This window comes from Lepisosteus platostomus, chromosome 2, assembly GCF_059453375.1.
Source record: "Lepisosteus platostomus isolate fLepPlt1 chromosome 2, fLepPlt1.hap1, whole genome shotgun sequence".
In the NCBI taxonomy this organism is placed as follows: Eukaryota; Metazoa; Chordata; class Actinopteri; order Semionotiformes; family Lepisosteidae; genus Lepisosteus; species Lepisosteus platostomus.
The window spans coordinates 71312702-71338737 of NC_142612.1; the positions used below are offsets into that span (position 1 = coordinate 71312702).

At 35.8% G+C, this 26036-nt stretch overlaps 1 protein-coding gene across 2 annotated transcripts; it reads left to right on the forward strand.

The window, feature by feature from the left end:
- Positions 1–9: 9 nt before the first annotated feature.
- Positions 10–25162, forward strand: tprg1 (tumor protein p63 regulated 1). 2 transcript variants are annotated; one of them, XM_088616678.1, is made up of 6 exons: positions 14–172; positions 1248–1451; positions 3847–3938; positions 9741–9917; positions 21375–21528; positions 23990–25162. In XM_088616678.1, exons 2-6 carry the CDS (start codon positions 1254–1256, stop codon positions 24182–24184), a joined length of 816 nt encoding a protein of 271 aa, XP_088472804.1. In that variant the 5' UTR covers positions 14–172; positions 1248–1253; the 3' UTR covers positions 24185–25162. The 2 variants fall into 2 exon arrangements, with proteins under 2 accessions (XP_088472806.1, XP_088472804.1); XM_088616680.1 differs by lacking the exon at positions 9741–9917 and having other exon boundaries at positions 10–172.
- The last annotated feature ends 874 nt before the right edge of the window (positions 25163–26036 follow it).

A 26036-nucleotide genomic window follows, 5' to 3' on the forward strand; every position in this document is an offset into this window, starting at 1 on the left:
ACAAACTTCTATTGTCATTGCGAAGTATAGTACAGTATCCAGGCAAAGTACCTGCTACATTAAAAACAAGGAAATCACGTGATAAAGCGCACTTGTCAGTTAGGGATTTTATGTAGTGCATTTCTTTGCTTTACTTGCTAATTAAAATTATTTTTAATTATTTATTGTAGTGGTAAGTATGATGTTTCATTTAAAAGTGTAAATATAATTCGCAAGAGGTGGTTTTTACTGTTTGTTTGCAATTTTACTGTTTGTTCTCCTTCCGCGTTTGAGAAAGTGACTGTACAATTGATTGTTTTTAACGTTTGAGCTTCTTTTTACAAAACCGTAGTTTAAGAGCAGTGTTATTTAAAGCAATATTGCAACGAACGCGTTCATGTAGTTTCGATTTACACTGTCGTATAATTAAGGGGCAGGTTTCCTCAAAGTTGCTTACTGATACGTGGAAGCGAGAGGATGCTATTCCTCTTTTCGTTTTCTCACAGTTAAAAGTATTATTAACATTATAGTTCTCGTTGTTGCTATTATTTATTAAACGACTTTTAACTGAGATCATATGATTACAATGTGATATAATTCACGGATTTTAATGATATTTTGATATGCGTATGTTTATTTGTGCTATCCACAACTGAAATCTACTGTAATTGTTTTAATGTATTTGGAATAAGTATCAGTATATTCCGAATTGCCAATGGCTGTCATGGTGTGCTGTCAGTGTTTCCTGATTAAATGTCTACATTTAATTGAGACAGTAGCAGCTATACAGTATGTCTCACACAAGCTTTTTTTCATTCTGTGTTGGCCCTTTCTGTCTGAATTAATTTACTTAAAAAGTCTTTCGTAAATGAAATCATATTTTCTCACAGCTCTGAAGCCTCTGTTTTCGGTAGTTCATGTTGTTAACATACAGTAGTGTTGGATGAAGTTGTTAGGTGCCATAAATTCAGGCCCTTGTCATTAAGTAGCAACATTAGAATTGCAATTTTAATATATATGTTGAACAGGTATTCTTCTGTGCATGTTTTATTGCACCACATCAGTAGTTTTCTTTTTTGTTCTCAACAGGTGGCCGATAATATGTACTTTATCTCTGATGGCAGAAGTCTGCTTCCCTATTTGTTACATTTCCTTCTATGTTTTACTAGACAAACAGATTTAAGGGTGACTAAAAAATGTAACGATATTGACGGGCAAATGTAAAGTATATGAATCCATCTCCACTTAGTATTGTTTTTCTACTTTAGGGCATCATGTCTGTTGAGGCGGAGGCTGGATTCAAAGGAGTTGAGCTCGGAGCCACCCAAGACCCAGAGCAGGACAAACCTGACGCCCAACTGCCAGTGACCACAGAGAAGAGTGAAGACCCACACCTCAGCAGTGGGGTAAAGCCGGGGGACAAGATAAACATGCTGGAGCAGTACAAGCTGAGAAGATTTTTTGTCCTGAGGGTAATGTGATTTAACAAAAAACAACAACTCATGTGATTGCAATTATCCCTTCATTTTGTTGTCCTACGAGTAATTAGTAACAAAGAGATCCAGCTCTGAGTGAGATCCTGGTGGCTCATAGAAGCTATGAGTAAAAGCAGACTGTTACAAATTGAGCACACTGTGGAGGTTTTCGGATGTGAAGCTCTTAAACCGTTATTACATATTTAGGTTTCATAGCAGGATTTCACCCCCTTCCCTGGTGAGTATTTGGCAAGTCCTGTTACATCCTGCATGAGCTTAAACATTACCTTTGTTGAATTAATCTGAAGTTTTCACACGTGTGAGGGTGGTGTTAAAATTAAATGATAAACTGGGCTAAGACTCTCTATCAAAAGTACCAAACATTAGCTTGTTTGATAAAACCTACAGCTAACTAACAATGCCTTGAGTGTTTCCTTGAACTCAATTGCATATGAAACATATACATATAATTGGCAAACCTTACTGTAGTTTAACCTTTGCCTAATTGTTGTATTTTTATTTTTAGAATATTTGAAACTTATCTCCGATGATTTTGCCTTTCTGCGGTCCGTGGTTACTGTGAGGCGGGAAAAACTAGCTTTCCCTTCCTTAATAGTAGGAATCCACAGGTATACTAAAAAGTATGTGGACCATACTACCAGTTTAAGATCTGAATATGTACGATAGGCTTAGATGCATCTCCTAGATGCATAGATCACCTTAAATTACATTATTCCTGATTTAAAACATGTGCTAGTTGCTACTCTCTATTTCATTATAAATGCTGCCTCCTGTATGTTCTCAGTTTATTTATGAAGGAAGACAAGCAAAATATTAAAACTGTTTTAGTATCTCAATTTATAGTTACTCAGGGGTGTCGTTATTTATGTGCAAGTTCAAGACTGCTTTTTTCCATTAAAGCTGTAATAAGACAGCCAAGGATTGAACACCCCATCTTTTAGACTTCCTGTCTGTAATAAATATGATTGGGTTTAATCAGATACAAAGCAAGTGGATTTCCTGCAAGGCTGTGCAATACTAACTTAATTAGTCTGGGATCCAATTTATTGACATGTCAACACCTTGTCAGCAGGAGCAGTGCAAATTTATAACAGTGTACAGATACCAAGAAAAAAAGGATACTAAATGACACAAGTGGTCCTTCAGTGAATATTAGAGTAACATCAGTTCCATTGCATGCAATATTTTAAAAACAGCTATATTAATTTGTAAAGCACACACTGAGGGCTGTAGGCATTTTGTATCCAATTTTAAATCAAGATTTGTGTCCATTTTGGATGGTAATCACCATGTAAACTGTCACAGTGATGGAAAAATGTGGTTGCGCAAGGAGTATAATTTTATTGAAAAACTAATACTCCTTAGAGAAATGCACATTTCATGTATGAAAACAGGCATGGAAGGCCTTGATCGAGAGAGAACAGGAAAAATAATAATGAATCATTCACTTAAAGATTCCTGAACAATATTTAAATTGTCCTTGTTAACAGTATAGCCCTTGCATCATACTGTACATACATAACAATCCAAACGTGGTTTTATTCAGGCATTAAGGTCTCAGTGGCAGCATTTGATTTCATACATGATAACACCGTTCCTGGCACCAGTTAAGGCTGAAATACATTATTGAATCTGTTTAAAGCTATTTTGCCTGTTTCTTCTGAATAAGTATTGTATCCAGAATTGTATACACATTGGTCCCTGAACAAAGAAGGAATCTGAATAAAAAGTGAAAAATTCTCCCGACAGACCTAAAAAGAAAAACAAAAATACAGTAGTTCCACAAATATGAAAACATACAACTCTTTTCCACAAATCTAAGAATAAAGTCCCTTTAGTGCCCAATACCTGATACATCTTAGAATAGGAATACAGAGGAAAAGATGGAGTGTAGGCTGTAAATCATCCTCTCCTGTCTTGTCTGTCCTAGTATATTCTTTCTCTCTCTAACTTTCCATTGCTTTTTTAAAAAATATCATTGATGACTTGGACAGCGTGGGAAATTTCTGAGGAGATTCCAGTCAATAGTAAATATATAGCATTCTGTAGTCCACACTTTCTTCGAAAAAATATTTTTGAAGTTGTAAGACAATTTGTTTGTGGAACTGCATGATAAAATTAATTATACTGTATTTCTTTGAAGGTTCTGACCCCTGCATTTTTATAAGCCTCACTGTTACAGGAGAATGTTGTGAGAAAACTGTACAAGATTCAGAAGAGACTAAAACAGTTTTTGGCCTGATATTTAATTTGTATTGCTTTTTTTTTACTTAAAACAAAACAGCCCACACTATTTCAAATACCCAGTCCAGGTACATCAGGATTGTCTCTTTTAATGAATTTAATGGATGAAGTTTTTTTTCCTTCCCAGCCTGGTGCCCTTGATCAAGCAATTGAGGATATAAAGTCACTGGTTGACGAGCAACAGGATGGCAGTATTCAGACTGTCTGGCTCATGGCAGAGTGAGTTTTTCTTCTTAGTAATTCAAAAAGTTTAAAATATATATTTTTAATTATGTCAAACTCTAAGCTCTTACACAATGGACCTAGAGTTTACATATTTTTGTTCTCCCTTGAAAATTTTGAACTGTCATCCATAATTTGCAATATCACCTTTAGTATAGATTTTCTTTCAGTAAGAGGTTTTTATATGGTGGAAAGACAGTGTGCTCTACAGGAAAGGTATTACGGTAATACATTAAAAAAATACTAAACAAAACGTTGTGGGATAGAAAACACTATGTATTGAACCAAAATGTAGGATGCGCTAACGTAATGCACACATTGGCAATATTCAGAATGGTTTTCTCTGCTTATTTTAATGATTGATTTCTACTGCTCATTATTTGCTTCATAACACATTATGCTTCAAAGTGCTAGGTGAAAGGAGATATATCTTATACACAGGCTAAGTCACATAACTAGAGAAATTATGTTCTAATGACAAGTTCATCAGTACAGAAATCAAATGGAAATCACATGCTTATTGGAGGTATGAACAATCTGCAGTAGTATAAAAGAAAAAAATCACAGAGCACCTTTTAGATATTGTACATGCACAGTGTTGTTAGGGAGAAAACAGGCAACATGATTTTTGTTTCCTGTGAAAACACTGAGGAGAGTTGCTTCCTTTCAAAAGTCTGAAAGCTTTAAAGAAACATCTGGAAGCTTTAAGTACATAAGAACATAAGATGTGTTAATAATGGGAGGAGACCCATCTATCTTGCATGGTTTACATTAGTTAATTGATCCAATTGTAATCCTTCTAGAAGGAACAATGTGGCAGGGTACCCTGTTCCAGACTTCCACAATTCTTTGCTAACAGAATCCAATCTTAAATCTAAACAGTTTCAGTTCATTTCAATATTCATCTGAATGTTGTATGGAAGAAACATTATAGCTGGTAATATTGCTTCTTCATCCTGAAGATGTTAATTGTGTTATTTTATATGGATCATAAACTGCGGACTCATGAATCATCTTGTCATTTTCATGTAAATATGAACTTGGCAGACTTATTATTTTTAATATGTCCTGTGTTTTATATGGAGTGTTTTTTTGTAAGCTGAAAGAAACAGACATACTCTAAGTGAAGTTCCTCTTGTTGGTTGTACAGTGTGGTTTGTATGTCAGTAACTTTGAGCTGTGAACCTGTAACATTTTTTGTCAGGGCTGTCCTTGCCAAAACATTGTGGTTGCGGTTTAGAGTTTGCTGTTTGTCACATCTAAACTAAAAACTTTGGAAATAACAAATAGAAGTGTTGAGCTTTGAATTCCACTATGGCAACAGATACAATTTTAGTCGCCACCACTTTAGCTGAAAGCTATTTTTATGAGCACACTGCACGTTAGCACCATAATAACTTTGAGAAGGTGTTGGCACTTTGGAGAATGTGACAGACCCTACCCTCAACATAGGCAATCCAAAGGGTTTTTATGCACAAAAAATGCACAATGGTCATAAGAGGTGAACTCCAGCAGACATTATTATAGACCTTTATGAGTTCTTGTAACAAAAGAATGGCATTCATATAGTGTATTGATATACAGTATATGCACATTGTAAAGCAGCCTCTACTGGCAAACTGTCTGTAACTGCAGCCCTTTCTGATACAAAGAACGAGTCAGTTGTTCATACTGTAGGATTATTATTTTTACAACTCATCAGTATATTTTGTTTCATGAAGCTTAAAAATGACATTGAAATGAATCCTGAAACACAGATAGAGGATACAAGTGGAATCTGCATGGAAATTCTTTTAAACAGGAATATGGAACAAGCTAACCAGTTATGTTGTTGAAGCTGATGCCCTAACGTCTTTCAAGAAACAGCTGAATGAGACCACTGGATCCATTAATTACTAACTTACAAACAGGCCAGGTGGGCTGAATAGCCTCCTCTCCTTTTGTAACTGTTCTTGTATTATTAACAAATCGATATTTTGAGTCAGCATTGTAGCATTGACAACTGACCTCTTTGTATTCTCAGTGTAAAAAATACCTGTTGCAGCTGCTCTTGAATTGTTGGGTAATTCTGTATTCTAGGAGTAACCTATAAGCATTGTGTTGGCTTGTTATGAGTTACGTAGTAGTGCTAAACAAATAATTGACCAGTTTCTAAAAAGCCTAGGTTGATAGGCATTTTATCAGTTTAAATTAACTAATACAAACCTATATGTTTCATTAATAAGTTCTGTATTAGGCATGCTTTAGTCAACGACTAGCACTCTTTAGCTGTGTTTTATTAAAAAAATATTACATGCAAGCATTTCCAAATACATTTTAGATTTATGTTATGAGTCTGTTCTTTATGTGTAATGTACTAACACTTAACTTATTGTACATACAGTACACAATATATGAACATTTTTTCAGTTACAAATGCCTAATATATGCTTTACAAGTACCACAAATAGGACCTACTGTATATTAGATCTTAAAATCAGTTTTATGTTCAAGTAATTAACTTTTTTTATTTAATAATCAACATATATATATATCATAATAATCACTAAACATTCAAATAAAAAAAAACATGACCAAATTATATAATTATACAGTCAGACAAGTCATTTTACTGTTGTCTTGTTTTAGAATTCATCTAATATCAACTCATATAAACCACAGAAAGTATTGCCATTGTTGCCTCTTGGAACCTTGAACCAGTTTTTGCCAGCTGACCTTTGGGTAAATTAAGAGAGACTATTCTTTGCAAAAAAACTCCAGCAAGGCCTATAACCAGACATCTGATTTGTCACATGCAGACTGGTTGACCACTTAGCAGTCCTCCCTGGTCAAGGTCAGGTCATTCTGTTTGTGAGATCAAAGTCAGTGAAGCTTTGCCTCTGGAGCCATTGTGCCTGTTTGGTATCCACACTGCCTTAAGGCTTCAGAGCAGTCAAAGCAGTTCATTTTCTGGAGCAAATGTGTTGAAACATACCCTAGCATGAAATGGATCCCCCCCACCAACTTAAAAGAATCCATAAAAACATTCATTAGCTGTAAAATAGAGAGGTGGTGTGTAAAAACAAATAAAACAAGCTATGACTCAAGGTCTCATGGGATCAATTAAAAAGACAAATTGCACACAGAAAGTAACAGAGAAGCTGTTGAAAAAAGGAATTCACTTTTACTTAAGAGAGTATCTCTTTTGTGCGTCTTTGTCCCTAAACAGCCTGTAAATGCTATTAGTATACCTGTTGGCCTAAGTTAATGTGTGTTCATCCTGGTAACAGTTTTTCTGGAAGCAAAAATAGACATTGAGACATTTCTGGGCGTGGGTCATGTTACTAGCCAACTGTGAATTGGATTCCCCAGGTAGGGTAAGGGTTAGCCAGGCCGAGTTCTCTCAGCTCCCAGTAAACCAGGGACCTCTGAGACATCCTGGGTGTCTGCAGACTCATGGTTATATCAGTGAGGGACGCGCCTCTTTTCTAAATCAGCGCTGAATCTCCTGTTCATCATATCAATAAACATTGATGGCTGTGTGAACCATTAGCTTGTGTGTAACTTGGAAGTGCACAGCCTCCAATTCATGTAGGTCTTATACTATAAGTTATAGTCACTTAAAAAAGCTAAAACTTTACATCTCATTTTTATTACAATATATTCACATTATATCCTGTGATGCTTGTATAGAAGAATTTAGAAGAATCTATTTATTTGCAGATTAAGGTGTTATTTAGAAAACCTTTTAATCTCTATTAAGTAGAACTATCAGTTGTTCATAGACTTGTCTTCACTCATATACAGTACTGTAACTCTATCAGTAGAGGGATGTGAACTGTATGTTCCTTCCTCTAACCTGGCCAGAGCCATCCATTGCACATTTCTGCAAGGTTACAAGCACCTGTTTGGCAACAGTGGTCACCCAGGCCATTACCAGCTGTGCCAGTGCAATTGTATTCAGCTTTAGTACCTTGGCAATCGCAGTTACAGATGGCTGTTGAAATTGCTGAGGAACAGGTGAGGTCTGGACCACAGGGCTCACTCCACATTCCAAACAGGATAATTGAACAATCTCAAAATATTTTCTTTTTGCCTTGTGGATTATGGATTTGTACGGCTAAGCTTTCCTCCTGCCCACCTGTGTACAACATGGCACAGGGAGCCTTTGTCTGCCATTAATAAAGAGAGAGAAGTCGGGCATAAGATCTTAAGATTGCTGTTCCCCAAAGCAAGTAGTAAACTTGTACTGATCCATCTGCATATTTATAGATCAATCACAAATGTTAAAAAGTACATCGATGGTGTATTTTAGGAAAACAAATGAAGAAGAGACATAAGCATCGGTTGCCTTTTTTAACTTTTTTGCAATTGTAATCTTTTACAACTTATTGACCTCTTGTTTTCTTTTGAATTTCACCATGTTTTGTCATTGTTCATTATTTTAAGAATGGAAGAGACAAGAGCAATCTAACCCTAGTTATTGTTTAAGCACTTAATTTGTGCATTTTATCATTTATTTCCTTTTACAATAATGTAGAATTCACATTTCCAGGCAGGGTTGTCAAGTTAGACAGTCAAAAGTGGTAACTCAAAGGCTGTCAGGTCCCATATAGGACCCACATATTCATGTGGTTTGGCACCAAAGCAAATGAATAGAAGAAATTGCTTAAAAAATGTATAAGGGCTAAAGCAGCAATTGGGTAAGCACACCCTTCACCTAACTTGTGGCCTAAATACTGACTCCACCTTGGTGTGCTTTTGTTATACGAATTTTTACTTGGCTGTATGAGAAAAGGTTTTCTGTAATGCTGTTAAAGGAAGGTGGAGTCGTAAATCGTTGTGTTTGGCTAAACACTGCTAAACCCAGAGGCCCTTCAATTACAGAACACCCCTCCACTAAGATATGCTACAGGGAGTGTTACTTGGCTTCTGTGTTGTTACATTGGAAAACAAATCATTTGAAAGGAAGAAATTAAACAAAACAATAATCTTCTATTGAACTTCTTTTTGCTGTCATTAAAAACTCAGAATCTACAGTCAATGATTGTCAAAGTGTTGGTCTGTTTATCTGTTCTGGTAAGATTCATACTCTATTCAGGTAAAAAAAAATACTGTATGTGAAAAGGTGCTTTGAATATTTTGTTAAAAAACCCTTTAGTTATACTAACGCAGTTTGTGCTGAGTAAAGCTATGATAGTTAGGTACACCTTGGATTTAAAAATGTTTGCCACAAAATGGTATTGCTGTATAATTGTAACAATTGTAAAACATAAGTGTTTCTTTATATTGAATTAGAAGTGTATAAACCAGCCTGTATCAATTTAATGTGTAGCAGAAAAGACCTGTAGAAGACCAATTATTCTTTCCACAGACTAAAATAGAAAATAATGAAAGAGGTGGATGGTGTGTTAGTTATAAATGTTCAAGTGGAATAAGTGTGGAGTAATCACTGTAAATATGGTCACATTTACTGTATATTAAGGTGCTGCTCAATAATATTTTATTACCATGATACAGTATTTAGTATATGGTTAATAAAGTTTAAATATGTTTCAGTGACTACTCAATACCATATAGTCTGCATAAATGGTTATCTTACTACTATATTTTAAAAATTTAATTTTATGAACACTTCTCTTTTTTCTTAACAATCTGTATTAATAAAGTAAAACATAAAGTGTATAAAAAATTCTAAGCAGCACTTTAATAATGTAAAGTTTTACTACAATCTGGGCCACACAGGTAACACAAGTTCTTGTGTTTGAGATGAATTTAAGTTAATTTTCATTTCACATACTGTAATTCTTTAAAATATAGGGTCGATCATTGGAACAATGAGAAGGAGCGTATCGTGCTGATCACGGATAATTCTCTGCTCATCTGCAAGTACGATTTCATGATGTTGAACTGTGAGCAGATGCAGAGGGTCCCACTGAACTTCATTGATCGCGTCTGCCACGGGGAATTCACCTTTCCCCAAGGGTCACTCATGTCGTAAGTATTCTTCCCATACTGAAGGCGTGTGGTGTGGTGATGTATTAAAAAAGAAAGACATGAGCAGTACGGTAGGACACATAATGTTTCTGTGTTGATGCCGCCTTAAATCGCAAATGCCTAAAGGAAATTAAATGAAGAGGTTTGTGACGAAACTCACAGGCGGTTTACAGAGATAATATGTCAGCAGAGGGCAATAAATAATTTGAAAAGAATGGGACTTCTGTTCCAGGGTAAATAAAATGTGGTCTCTCATTCCGTTTAATTGCTATGATTATGAAAAGTAACCCACAAAAGAAGCAAGGGAGGAGTCCTGTGTCATTTTAGAAAAATTCACCGGTAACTGATTACATTTAGTACAGAGGGTAAAATAGAAAATATTCTGCAACCACAGAAGGTATTTTATTTTTTAGAAAAATGTAAAGCAGTATTTCTGACTTTCATTTTGATGTTTAAAAAGTAGAACGGATCCATCCATTCATTTTCTTAACCACTTCATCCAGTAGAGGGTTGGCATGGATGGTGGAGCCCAGTAAGCATCAGGCACAAGGTAGGATATACACTGGAAAGGGTGCCAGTTCATCACAGGACACAAACAGTCACACTCATCTGAGGGCCAATTTTTGCACAAGCCAGTTAACCTACCAGCATGTCTCTGGGCTGTGGGAGGAAACCAGAATATCCAGAGGAAACCCACGCAAAAATAGGAAGAACATACAAGCCTGAGATGTGAGGCAATTGAAATTGAAGCCAGGGCCCCAGGGTTGTGAGGCAGCAGTGCTATCCATTGTGCCACTGTGCCGCTCAGTGGAGCAGGTACCATATGATACAAACTTAAGGTTATAAACATGAGAAGGCCACTCAGCCCATCTAGCTTTTTTGCAGTTAGAACCTTATTGATCTAAGAATCTCATCAAGCTGTTTCTTGAAGGAAGACAAGTTATCAGCTTCAGTCACATGCCTGGGTAGCCTGTTACATAATCCCACAACCATTTAGGTAAAGAAGTACCTGCACTTCCTCTTCTCAGTTTTAAGTGCACTTCAGAGTAGTTTCCTCTTGCATACTGTGGTTCGTGTTTCAGTTTTCATTCTTTATAAGTCGGTTGGGTTGACTTTATCAGTGCCTCTAAGGATTCCTCATAGTGTTCTTCATTCAAGACTAAAAAAGTTCAAGTAACTTTTAGCCTGTCAGTGTAGCAAATACAGTTTTTTTGTCATTTCCCAACATTTGTGAAGTGTGTCGTCTTTCTAATAAGCACACCTGAAGCCAAAACTTGTGAGAAAATCAGCGGTGAAACTAAGATTACTATTATCATTTACCTGAAGATTAATCCTTTAACACAACTGAGATTTAGGATGAATATCCATGAAGTCTAGATATGAAGATAGAAATGACATTGTTAACTCTATCTTGAATGTTTGATGGAAAAGGTAGCATCACACATTATATTGAAAAAATGGCTGAGAATAATACTTTCATAAAATAATTTATATAATCAGGAATGCCAAATGCATTTAATTGCATTTATTTTCCTTAAACCAACCTTCATTTCCAATGCAGCAAGGGTATGAATATATTCAGTTATAACTGTAGGGAGATTTTTCATTTATGTACTTTTATTGTTTTCATCCACTGTGTGGCTCTCACCATCAAATGTGAGCCAGTTAGCTGCTCTATTTAAATGCACTGTGACTCAAGTTTGCTACCAAAAACATGCAGTTCAGAAACAGAAGACCTTTAAAATCTTGATCTTCTCCATTTTGAAACATTGAAAATAAGCTCACCTTTATTATTTTTAAGCATTTTGTCTTGAAATCAAATACAAGAAATCATGTTCACTTGCAGGGGGTTTGCATAATAGAATATTGAGTGACTTTTACCCCTCATGTTTTATTACTAAAGTGCTTTATTAAACAAAAAGCAAGAAGACTTGACTTTTGAATACAGTACATCTCCCTGTGTTCTCTTTATAAAATCTGTTGGCTGCATGAAAGGAGCCTGTGACCAAATGCCTGTTTTGGGAATATAAGTGTTCCTTGCCAAGTGTCTCACAGACTCCAGGTGTGTACAAGTTAAGATAATGTGCTGCTGGCTGTTTCAGTGCTGTCAAGATACACAAAAAACAACGGTTTGTTTCTTTTTTCTGAACGAATGTCAGTAGTTTCCTCATGCTTTATCAGGGAAGCGTGTGATAGTGGTGACAGATCACTGTTCTTTTTCTGGGGCTGGCAAAGCAAGAACCTGCAGCAAGTATGTTTTTGACTTTATAAATAAGCATCTTTCTACACAAAGAAACTGAGATTGAAAAGTTTATCCAAGTTCTTCATTGTTGACAGTGTAGTGGAGTTTTGTATTTTACTTCCATATGTGTTTACATACTAAATGTTCCTCATTGACAATTTAAGTTTTGCACCAAGTAGTTTTAGGTTCTTCTGCAGCCTCATGGTCTTCCGGCTCACATCTGTCAGTGAGGTCTCAGAAAATTATCCCTGTGGTGTGTCTGAAGAGAAAGTAACAGTTTCAAAATGTTTTTTTTTTCCTGCTTCAATCTGTCTAGACAATGTAATTACTGTGCTACCCAGCGAATTATTAAAATAAATATGTTTCAGTTTGAAGCGCCTGTTGCCCACATTTTAGGATTCCTTTCCCCCTAAAAGGACCTAAATCTTTCTTCTTTAGTGATGTGTAAAAAATATGTTTATCAGGCTGAGACAGAATCATAATGATATGTAGATTGAAAGGGAATGTGCTGTGCCTTTGTATATAAAGGTAGTAAAACAGTAAACAGGAGTGGCGCCATGAAACAGATCTTGAAGACACTTCTGCTCCTGCAGCAAGTTACTGTATTCGATTTTTAAATAACATCATCCTAGTGGTAATTAGTATCCATGCATCTGAGAATTAAGGAATCATCACTGAGCCTTTAAAATGCTCAAGGTCATCATATGTTGCTTGATTTTAATATAAGGTTTTGTCAGATTAATTAGGTCATTAATCAGCAGTAGGTGGCCTGTGAACTTAATCAGCAAGTTAGTTTTAACAGCAGGAGGTGCTGTTGACCATTTTAACAGCAGATTCAGTTTGCAACTAAGAACACTGTGATGCTATTTAGGACGTAATGGGTGTCCACACCTTATATACATGTAAATAAAGTATTTAAAATATATCTTTAAGTTTAATTCAGATATATTTAATTAGTAAAAATATCTTAAAGCATTGTTAATGCACTGTTCATACTGTATATCTAGTGAATAGCGTTCACCAAAAAACAACAAACAATACTGGTTCCTATTTTGGTGCATTTTCAATGGCTTTCAGTGTGTGATATATATAATCTAACCTTATCTAACCCAATCTAACCAAATGCTTGTTTGGCTTTTTTGTTTTGTTATATAAAACTATTTTCTGAGCTATGCACACAACAGTCATTCACTTATGAATGATGTAATTTAAAAAATATTGTAAAAGGCTAGTAAAACAAAGAATGAGAAAAAACAGAGCTTACATATTGTTAAACACTGTGAATCACCTCACACACCTGTTTGGGAGCACTGAAGTGCGGTTGTCAGCCACCGGCAGAATTCTCTCTCTGTCTAAATGTTTGTCTGAATATACTCACAGGGTTCTACAACACAAGTTAACCCTTTGTGTTGAAAAACTCTGTTGTTAAGTATAGTTTTGAGAATGATATATGGATTGAGAAGCGATTGTGTAACAGACATTATGACTGCAGTCGGCCGTCTTAAGTGATGTATGGTTGGTGAAAAACTTTTCACATTTAGTTTTGAATGGTTTTGTTTGAATGTCCATTCTTATTGCCCTGTTTAGTAAGGAAATAGCTTTCACACACACATATATACAATATACTATATACATCTCTTCAGATTAAAATGATTTCTGCACTAAACTGTTTTTTGAAAAAATAAACTGTAATGAATTGAAAGGAAGACTTAAATGCAAATGCTTTCTGTTTTAATCCCCAAAAGGCATTGGAAATACAGTAGCTCAACAATGTTGTCAACAATGATGTTAAAAAAAGTTTCTACCTTGTACATTTAACATAATAATTCACAGTATCTACATTATCTAATCATTTAATTGTATTTGTTGTTTATCCTTTTTATATACTGTATTATATACCATCCTCTGTTATTTATAGTGTGAAAAGTATTCATAATTTATTGTGAACTAAAGAACATGGGAGAAGTATTTAACTGTTAAAATGTAAAATTAGAATTTGCTTCACCTGCAGTTTTGGGAAATTAACTCTGAACTGTGTGTCTTTTTTCCACAAAAAAACATGCAGAAACATAAGGAAAAATGTCTTACACATACAGTAAAATGTATTAAGAAGTCTTAATAAGCGAAAATCCTGGGATATGCTTTTAAAGGAGCAATACATCAAAACAACAGAAAGATTTTATTTCAATTCCTTCTTAGTAGATGTTGTTTCTTATGGATGCCAGTTCATTAATCAGTGGCTGATGGACTGAAGATGAAAATCTTTGCTTTATAAGCCTGTGTCTTTTGCTAGATCCATCAGAGGCATAACTGATGAGCACAACTTCACTGAACCAAGACCACATTTGTTTGATGTTTTTTTGTTCTGTTAGAGTCCATTAGTATGGTATGAAGCAACAAAAATGACAAATGGAACATTGGCAGTTTAGACAGCTTCCTTATATTTTTTTAAATACAGATGTGCACTTTTATATGTGCAGCAGCTCCCCTAATCAGCCATGACACATATTCAGAAAAACAATAGTTTTTTTTTTCTTTTTTAATTGTGCAACCCATAATGGTTCATTCATCCCCTAAGGTGTGGGAGAGAGAACTAAGAAATACAACCTGGTCACACCTGCTTCCATCCTTTTTTTTAAAGAAGCCATTACTCCATAACTCTCAAGGTCATTACCTCAAGGGCTGGAGCTAGAAAATGCTGAGGAGAAGAGAGGGGTGTTAGCAGGCTCTTGTTATAGCATAGTATTGAGCAATCAGGAGTTTTGTTTATTGGCTTGCAGACAATGTGGGACATGCGCCATGACAGCTGAAGCCTGTTCAGATATTTATCTTGTTTGTTGACTTACGAGTGCACAGCTTTCACAGTGGCATAAGAATTTCTGTCTGTCCTTACTGAAGAAGTGTGTGCATTTTCCTTTTTTTAAGGTTGGGGAAGGAGGCAGGGTGGTGGTGGGGCATGTGTTTGTGTTTGGAGGTGGGCTTTCAACTGTTTTACATTTTTTGCTTTAGAATCCCACAGCTGGCTAAACCTTTTTTTTTATTACAAAGTTTACAGAGAGATTGATTCTTTGCCTTGTCAGTGACAGATTTGATTGATTATTTTTTATATTGTTGCGGTTGTGCTCTTTCCCTCTTTCTCCATCGATCCTTCCCTGTCCTTCTCCTTCACTCTGTATCTCTCTTTCTCTCCTGTCTTTTTCCACTTTCTCTCACTGTGTAAATAGTGAAAGTCCAAGCACCAGCCCTATGTACATGATTAGTGCTTTCAGGATGTTTGGGTGTATGAACTAGGCCTGCCTTGCCTGTCCAGGCTGGTTTGCCCATAGCGATAGCTTACTTGTGGAATTTTGTGGTTTTGATACAATGGAAATCACTGGGCGTTCAGACAGAAAGGATGTGTACTGTATATAAACACCTTCCCCTAGCATGCTTTCCTGAGGTGAAATAAGACCTTTCGATATCTGAAGCCTACATTTTTGTGTGTATGTATTATATATATAATTATGTATGTTTGTCAGTGAGGTCCCCTTTTGTCTTGTCGTTTCTCAGTACAAAAGGTTTGTAATGAAGGAGTGCTCACTCTTCCATTGTCGTCTTGAATACGGTTGTGCAAAGAGAGTTGGAAGTTGCGACATTATAAATAACACTCCTCCCTGCGTTTGAGATATATGGTTAGGAATTATTTATAACACAAGCTCGGCAGGATGTGCTCTTGTCTGGTCACAACAGGGTCTTGAGTTTTTGATCGTTCAGATCGCCTTCTCCTATAATTTAAATGATCTAAACATTAAATGGTGGTCTTTGGCTTATTTACTAAGTTCAGGGAAACTGAGAACTGGGAGCGAGTCCTGCTTCTGCTTTTTATGTGATATTAATGACAAATAAAAGCAGAATATATCATATGTACAGTATTGACAAAACTGCCTAAACAGCAAGCGCTGAAAAGCTCTTTTCCCAAGTGTTTATTGTGAAAATTATTGCATTTCAGGTTTTTAAATGTTTATTAAGATGCAGACATAACCAAGGCAACCAGGTAACATAATTACCTGCTGTACCATAAATTGCCCATATGAAAATGATGTCTTGTCACTAATTTAAAAACCTAGTGTACATATCATTATCATACCAGAAAACATTCTGCACAGATCATTATGATTTCAGCTCACAGACAAGTGAAAAATGACCATTTTACTGTTACCTTTTTAAGGCCCTTGTTTAATGTGATGTTTTCAGTAGTAAAAGACTATGCCGGAGGACGAGGGTGGGGATGGGACTGCTGTGCTCAACATTCTTTAAACCTCTTAATCCTTCTCTTTAAACAAGCAGTCACAGACAAAAGCATGTGATCAATTAAAATCCCACGAAAAAACTAAACTAAGAAAAAAAAACACAAAGAAAGTGATTTCTAACATTTTATGAATACATATCTGTAAATAACTTGTATTGAAAATAAATTGTTTTAAATTTGTTTTGGTTTATGTCATTTGTAGATCTACATTTGGCGATGCATTCCCATATTTATACATTTTAAATCGAATGCCTTTACGCTGCTCTAACCAGGTCATGATGCTCAATTGTCATGCGATTATTTCTAACCTCTCTGCCTCTTGCTCTTGGTGACCTTAAATGGCTGATGGGGTCCACAGCACAACCTCTCATCCTTGTCATGATCCCTTGGCAATGAGTAACGTAGGGCCAACACTGACAGAGTGAAATATCTTCTATCCACTAAGGATAGAAGATATTTCACTAAGGAAATATCCACTAAGGAAAGTCTGGTCTCGTCATATACTGTAGACTTCAGTAACTCACATTAGGGTATGTTTTAGATATTTTTGCCCAGCAAGTACAACACAAAGACTTGGCTTTTAGTAGAAAAAAACGTATGAAATAAAAAACAAAGCTTGCCCAATCTCTTATTTTTCAGCGTGCACCGTACAAAATAAAACTATGAAGAAAGCCCTCGTTTGTTCCAGGGCTTGCAATTGCAATTGCAAAATGAGTTTCAGGGCTCTTCTTCCTTTATTGATATTTTGTATTGAACTTCTTTTCAACAAACATAAGTAACAGACAAGGATTTGATTCATTGCTAAAAACACACAAGAAATGAAATGCAAACTCTAAAATGCTTCCTCAGAAATAATGGTTAGTTATCTATGAAAAGTCTGACTTTTTGCACTTTTACTGCATGAATATTTCTGTGAACTAATTGCTGACCAGTTACATTATGAAATGCAGAAGTTCTCATTTCCTACTTGTATTTGATATATGAAATCATGCTGGTTTTAGCTATTTTAACTCAATTGTTCATACTGTATGTATTGACGTTGCTTACTAGCTTAATCACACTGGGCCCTATATACACATAAGCATCTAAGTGCTGAGGCAATAGTGAAGAGTACCTACAGGTAAGAGAGTACCTACAGTAAGAATTTTTGAATATACAGTAGGGTGTACTGTCTTAAAAGGGTATTAAAAACCAAGGAAAGGGTTTGGCTTTATTTGTTGGTTTTTCCATTATTATTTTCTTATAATACAAAATTGCCTGAAGCAACTTTTAATTGTTGTTTACTTTGATTTTAAAAGAGGTTCTTGTTTTCAGCTTTTTTATTGAAAACCTTTAATGAAATTGGCAATGAATGTTGTTTTTATGATTATAAACTACTTCACTCCATATTGTAAATAAGGGATTTTTCTGTTTTTTAATGTTATACACTAGTATAAAATTATATTAGTATATTCTTATTTAGGACTAATTTAATTAGTGCACTACACAGTGTACTCGACACTGCTGTGAAACACTTTATCATGTACAGTGCCTTGCGAAAGTATTCGGCCCCCTTGAACTTTTCAACCTTTTGCCACATTTCAGGCTTCAAACATAAAGATATAATTTTTTTATTTTATGTGAAGAATCACCAACAAGTGGGACACAATTGTGAAGTGGAACGAAATCTATTGGATTTTTGAAACTTTTTTAACTAATAAAAAAATGAAAAGTGGGGCGTGCAAAATTATTCGGCCCCCTTGCGTTAATACTTTGTAGAGCCACCTTTTGCTGCGATTACAGCTGCAAGTCGCTTGGGGTATGTCTCTATCAGTTTTGCACATCGAGAGACTGAAATTCTTGCCCATTCTTCCTTGCAAAACAGCTCGAGCTCAGTGAGGTTGGATGGAGAGCATTTGTGAACAGCAGTTTTCAGCTCTTTCCACAGATTCTCGATTGGATTCAGGTCTGGACTTTGACTTGGCCATTCAAACACCTGGATACGTTTATTTGTGAACCATTCCTTTGTAGATTTTGCTGTATGTTTGGGATCATTGTCTTGTTGGAAGATAAATCTCCGTCCCAGTTTCAGGTCTTTTGCAGACTCCAACAGGTTTTCATCCAGAATGGTCCTGTATTTGGCTGCATCCATCTTCCCCTCAATTTTAACCATCTTCCCTGTCCCTGCTGAAGAAAAGCAGGCCCAAACCATGATGCTGCCACCACCATGTTTGACAGTGGGGATGGTGTGTTGAGGGTGATGAGCTGTGTTGCTTTTACGCCAAACATATCGTTTTGCATTGTGGCCAAAAAGTTCGATTTTGGTTTCATCTGACCAGAGCACCTTCTTCCACATGTTTGGGGTGTCTCCCAGGTGGCTTGTGGCAAACTTTAGACGAGACTTTTTATGGATATCTTTGAGAAATGGCTTTCTTCTTGCCACTCTTCCATAAAGGCCAGATTTGTGCAGTGTAAGACTGATTGTTGTCCTATGGACAGACTCTCCCACCTCAGCTGTAGTTCTCTGCAGTTCATCCAGAGTGATCATGGGCCTCTTGGCTGCATCTCTGATCAGTCTTCTCCTTGTCTGAGCTGAAAGTTTAGAGGGACGGCCAGGTCTTGGTAGATTTGCAGTGGTCTGATACTCCTTCCATTTCAAGATGATCGCTTGCACAGTGCTCCTTGGGATGTTTGAAGCTTGGGAAATCTTTTTGTATCCAAATCCGGCTTTAAACTTCTCCACAACAGTATTACGGACCTGCCTGGTGTGTTCCTTGGTCTTCATGATGCTCTCTGCGCTTTCAACAGAACCTTGAGACTATCACAGAGCAGGTGCATTTATACAGAGACTTGATTACACACAGGTGGATTCTATTTATCACCATCAGTCATTTAGGACAACATTGGATCATTCAGAGATCCTCGCTGAACTTCTGGAGTGAGTTTGCTGCACTGAAAGTAAAGGGGCCAAATAATTTTGCACGCCCCACTTTTCATTTTTTTATTAGTTAAAAAAGTTTCAAAAATCCAATAGATTTCGTTCCACTTCACAATTGTGTCCCACTTGTTGGTGATTCTTCACATAAAATAAAAAATTTATATCTTTATGTTTGAAGCCTGAAATGTGGCAAAAGGTTGAAAAGTTCAAGGGGGCCGAATACTTTCGCAAGGCACTGTATATCTGCGGATCAGGGTATAGAGTTTAAGAACCCTGTCCAAGCAGAGTTTATGCTTATCCAAGCAGAGTTTATTTAATCTGTAAATTCAGTTTTAGAAGACTTGCATAGTTATCAAATTTAGTAGTTCTGTTTGTTCAAAAAGTGAGCCATTCCTAAATGCTAATAGGAACTTAGTACACTAGAGTTTAGTATGAATGAAGAAAATCAAAATCAGAAGAGCAATTGCAAACATTCAGATTTACAGTAGAAGTGTATAAACCTGTTATTTCTCATTAATCATTGTTTTGACTTATTCATTTTTGTATGCAATTGTAAATAGTAAATTTACTATTTCTACTAAAACATTGTTTTTTGATTAAGTATTATGCTGATTTATTTAACTTTTATTAAAATTAACATTTATTTGAAGAAGAAAAAACACACACACACACACACACTAAAACAATGTTATTTAGTAAACTTAATCCAGTACCCAGAGACTAGGTATAATGAAACACCTCAAGTATTTGAATGTTGAAATGCAAATTTACTTTTTTCTGTTTATGGGCAAGTTTAGACTTAGTAAAAATGAGTACACTTCCAGTTTTCTGGAAATTGGATCTGTAAGGGGGGGTGGGGGTTGCAGTAGGGTTTGTGTGATGGAGAGGGATCTGATTCAACTAATCCAAATAAGATTTGAACCTTTGACTTTGTAGCCCTGAGGGGACTACAGAGGCAATGCATCCACACCCTGAAAGTGAAAAGAAGAATCCCCATTTCTCAGTAGCCTTTAAGTTTAACAGACCCCTGTCAACAGGCAAGGGGTGCAGCAAATTATCAGCAAATCTGGCACAACCCACCCAGCCTGCTGCTTTTCTGGAAAAGCTACCAGCTATAGGATACAGTTTTGGAGAACACTGGCAAACATTCATGCCTTGTGGATAAAGTATAGTCAAATTTACAAACTTAGTGCTAAGCAGCGGTGGACAAACTGTAAATAGTGCATTGTACAAGACCTCTTTGTAATGGAATGATGCCAGTGGAATTTCAGTTACTGAATATGTTGTGTTTAAAAGCTTGCTCTTGGTGCCAAGCTATGAACTTTCCTCTGAGGCTTACTTAAACTTAAACTGTAAAAAGAAAATGTGCCCAAAGGTGTTTTTTTTCTCTTAATCTTATTTATTAAAAAAGGCGGGGGGGGGGGGGGGGGAGTTGCATATTTGTACAATTGACAAACTTGAAATTGCCTTCAAGGGTAGTAATTAAACATGGAATCATCTTTTAAAATTGAGGCAAAGGTAAGTATTAATCCATCCATAAGCAATCTTTTACTAACTTCTAAACTACTCAAGTTAACAGACCAAACACTTTTGCAGATTTTGTTGATAAAGGAGTATTTTACTTTTTTATTTTTAATGACATTTGTATGGAATTATAAGATGGGTGTGTCAACTATTAAGTTCTGTCTCATGGAAACCTCTTTTAATCTGGAGAGCTGTAAAAATGTGTCCATTTTTTGTCTGAATTTGAGTTCATTGGCAAATAGCTGTGACACTACTATAGTTTTGTTAAGTAATCAAAGAGTACTATTTTTACAACTCATGGTAATTACTTATGATCAGTGACCCTTATTAATACTGCTAATAAATTCAAGAAGACTTATGTGAGAGCACATTCAATGTGAAAGATCTAATACAAAAGGGAATAACTAGTGAAATCTCATTTCATTCATTCATTTCTTCTCTTACTTTTTCTGAATGACTTCACACTCTTTCTTTCCACCTGTGCAGGAGAGAGGGGGAGGGACTGCGGGTTTACTGGGACAGACTGAGGGAGCCTACATTCACCTCTCGCTGGAACCCCTTCACTACTGACTACCCCTTCTGCACCTTCACTTCCCATCCAGTGAAGGACGCGAGTGAGAAATTTGCAGCCATATGTGAAGTAAGTGTATCGGATGCATCAGACGTACCAGACGAATCAGACGTACTTTTAGCTTTTTCAGAGAATGCTCTTTTAAGTGATTTGCAATGTAATATATTGCACACTATACAGTATATCTGCAAAAAAAGTGAAGGAATCAGATACTGTACAGGTAGAAGGTGACAGACTGAACCCTATATGTTTCTGGGGAAGAACAGAGGGTGGAAAGCATCCTGTTATTTTTTTCTAAAACAACAAAGTGAACAGGTGTAAGTAAAAAAAAGTCCAAAGCTATTCACACTTAATCCTTTAACGCAGTCCATCTATCCATTGGTGTCCATCCTGGTGCTGGAGGGCTGATGTGTCTGTAGGTTTTCTAGGTCTCTTTGTAGCGCCAGTATTTGAAGAGCTGGGAGAAGTAGTTAATATGGTCCTACTAAGCCAATAATAAGCTGGTTTAGGTGAAGAATAGAGTTGAAATGAAAACCAATAAATACAGTGGTTCACCATGACCAGGATTGGACACCTCTACTTTAATGAGTAAAGCTTGTTCTCAGTTAGTCTTTTTCAACTCTACTTATTTCTCCTGAGGCTGAATTGAGCACCGTAGTGACTGATTGCCTAACTAAAGAAAATGAGGCGTGTGTCTACTTTTTCGTGGTTGTTAATTAGCCAATTAAGTAGCTCAAGGAAACCAGTCCTCCAGCCACAAGGGATAAGGTTGTGGCAGCCTTGGACTGTTTCAGGCGTTTACTGTACATATCATCAAGGCCTTCTTGATTCTTCCAGAAATACATTTCCACCTCTAATTATTAATTATGTAATGTTAATAGATTAACTGATTTTAGCATATCACGGGAGGTTGTGATTTATCTGTCAAACGCCGGAGCTCACTTGCCATATTTGTACAGCTAGTTACTGTAAGCCCTGAGTACAAATGTCTAAAGCTGTGACAGGATTAATGTGGTGTGAAAAGTGTCTTTCTGAGCTTGCCAATACAAAAGTGGTGTATGTATCCAGTCCATAACATACTACAACAATTTACAGCACAGATCACAATCCAGTCCATGTTTTTACAGCAGGGTGGACTGTGAGAATGCAGTCATTCATATAAAGAAATCACAGCCCAAAACTACAGAATTAACATCATTTCACCCCACCTAATGTTAATTATGAATCTGGAGCTGCAGTTTCATTTGTGAAGTACAGTATATCAGTATTTTTAATCAGTATGTTTAAGATTGAAAATGATGTACACTGTAGGTGTTTATTCTTGATTGCATAATGATTCTTTAATTTTAAAACAGCTCAAATAAATACAGATATAAACTATTCTTTTATTCTAGTAACTTGTATAATGCTAGTTGTACCAACATCCTTGCATTTCATAATACAGATATTTCAGCTACAAATATATAAAAGTTCAGAATAAACCCTGCAATCCTATTAAAACCCCTTTTAATACCTTGGTAATGTTTTACTCTTTGGTACTGTTTGTAGATGAGAACAAATGAAAATGTGTATTACTCTATATGTATTTTAATAATTGGATTTTAAAAGTAAATTATCATTTATTTGTTTTATATTTTAATCTAGAATTGTTAAAGTACCAGAATTCCATACCTTAGTGGGTGATCTGTGTGGTAGGAGTATTGGTGTCAGTTATTACTGTCAAGTGAACTGTTTAATTTGGTAGTGGCCAAAGGTAGTGATGACTGATATTTCTTGGAATTCGTTTCTTAGGGATTGAAATTAAATCATGTAAGAATCATCAATATAACCAGGAAGTGAGTTATGCTGCCTCACCCTTTTCTCTTTGAAGAACAAATACAAGTGATTAAACAAACCTATATTTTACATGAACAAAGCTAACATATTTTCATAGAATTTTGGCTCAAAAAGTAGGTTTAAATTTTGGGTAGGGCCACTCAAATGTTGTGTAGAAATGTTCCATTCACAGAGTTCTGCATAGATGGGCAAGATAATACAGTAAGTATATGTGAAATTTCTAATTACGAAAAATCACAGAATGGTTAATACAGAATGGGGTGAATTTCAAGAATACATTTTATATTTATTTAATTATAATATTCATTTGTTGAATTCTATGATTTATTATATTACAGTATATAAAACTAGTATTGATTAAAGTTGGAGTGTATTTTAATAAAAAATAACAAGATTTATTACAATGCAGGATTCATTATTTACTTTTTCATTTCCTTAATAAATCAGATTATGGTTCTAGTTCAGAAAATCCACTGAGTGCTTCATCTTTCCATTTAATGCTTTTGTTTTACTTCTTTCAAAATTGTCATTTTTTATCATATTTTAAAACAACCTGCAGAGAACTGAAGGAAAAATTGGTCTGGTAGCAGGGCATTTGCCTTTGCCACAGAAGGAGTCAAATATCATAATGTCTTGCACCTAAACCAACCTTCTGATGGTGCCCCTGCATCTTTCCAATGTGCTAATCCCACAGCTACAGCATTTCAGAGAGCAGCTGGTCCAGGCAGCTCAGAAGGCTCATGAATGGAAGCCAGTCCCAGGAAAAGCCAACGGAGTTCTAGTGCTAAGTCAGTCCATCCTCATCGAGACCTATGTGGGGCTCATGTCCTTCATTGGGAACCAGAATAAGCTGGGCTACTGCTTGGCTCGGGGCAACATCGGGTTCTAGGTATCCTGTTTTGAGGTTTTTCCTCTCTTTTGTATACAGCGTGTCCTGGGGTGACTATGATTCCTGTTTCTATCAGTGGGTTACTGTAAAAATAAGTCACTAAAATACACTATAGTTTAATGCATGAACCCAGTTGGTAGATTATGTTTTAAATTACAGTTTAAATATTGTAATGACTTATCAGTTCCAAACAAGCACCTGCTTGCAGTCATGACTAAAAAAAGCCACCAGAGTTTCAACCAGCAACAGAAAGAATGGTGTTCACCTCTACACTGAGTCTGATGCAATGGAAGATGAAAAGCACCCAGGACTTGTACTGCGAGGCAATGCTATACACCATTGAACACTTACACGTATATACATACAGTATGCATTGGATACTAATGCAATACACTGGATCTCATACCTGGATTTATGAGATATAAACTCATTTTGTACTGTACCAAACCCACACCACATGAAGAACTTAAACAATGTTAGCAATTTTGTTCTGTCGTTTCCCAAAATAATATGTACAGTTATTGTGGCTCAAGGTCATAATTTTTACCAGTGTAAGATCTTGAGTCAAGCAGGACAGGTTGCATCTCATTTAAGTAAAATAGCTTTACATCAGAATACTGTACTTCAGGTAGATTTGCCAATGCTTATAAAATTCAACTAAAATAATAAAAAACTACCATGAAGGGGCACTTTATAAATTACATCATTAATCATTACTGATTGTACGTATCTCTGAGAAGATAGCATAGACTTATTAATGAGTTTAATTTACAAATAACATTTTTCCATACTTCTGTTTTTTAAAGGAATGTGGATACAGTACATTTGTTGCCGTATGTATCATTTTTCATATTTAATAATGACTTTCAAGCTTTAAACACGTAACATATAAGATGTTTGTATGTTTGTATGATCTTGATGGATTTACAATGTTAAAAAACATTCAGTATGCCAATAAAAACAGCATTGAATAAGTAATGTATTTTGCATGAACTTTTTATTAGTCACATTTCTTCCATGTGCAGTCTTCTCACAGCTACTTCACATGTCAGTCTGCGCTTTGAAAGCCAGAATACCATGGAAGTATATTGTCATTTCTGTGGAACAGTTTGTAGAGTGTGATTACTGTAATGTGGAGCACTGGAAATTCCCAGAATTATCACCTTTCTGATTTAGTTCATTTTGTAATTTGTTGTAGAATCGCTGCACTGGTGCTGAGTTGTTTTTTATCCATGCAGTTTCAAATAGTGAATGTTTCTGTATTTGTCTTTACTTCAAAGAAGATCTGAGGAATATTATTTCAATAGTATAATATAAAACAAATATGGCTGCTCACTCAAATAACTCATTTTCCTTTTATTGTATTTTATATACTAGAGAAATATACTGTTTTATATACTATACATTTTGTGTTTGTTTTGTTAACCATTTTTTGCCTTGATTTATTGTTTATCCCCACAATCAAGAATAGCACATTATAAGCAGAGGAAAGAAGGATGTCTTCAGTAAATACAGAAGAGGTACATTTGTAATATACAGTAGGTCCTGTCCAGCAGTGATTATACAGTAGCTGGCATTATGTGTACGGGGTAGTGATCTCAGGCTTACAACAGCATACAGTACTTCTGATTAGATATTAGAATGCATCTCGCTATACCAGTGTGATCATTGACAATACTATATGCTGTTCCAGTTTTGATAAAAATCTGTCTGTACAGCAAAATATGCAAACATTCCCACCTCTAAGGAACTAGAAGTATAGTTTCTAATTTAGTTTCATGGTAGAGCAACCCACAGAACTCTTTTCATATTCATTTTGTTTTCTCTGTCTGTTCTATTGAAGCCAAAGATT

What these genes read in the sequence shown, in the direction of transcription:
- tprg1 (XM_088616678.1), top strand. Translation starts at nt 1,254, where the DNA reads ATGTCTGTTGAGGCGGAGGCTGGATTCAAAGGAGTTGAGCTCGGAGCC. An exon ending in ACTGTCTGGCTCATGGCAGA is followed by an intron (nt 3,939 to 9,740) that starts GTGAGTTTTTCT and finishes TTTAAAATATAG; the next exon opens with GGTCGATCATTGGAACAATG. An exon ending in AATTTGCAGCCATATGTGAA is followed by an intron (nt 21,529 to 23,989) that starts GTAAGTGTATCG and finishes CTAATCCCACAG; the next exon opens with CTACAGCATTTCAGAGAGCA.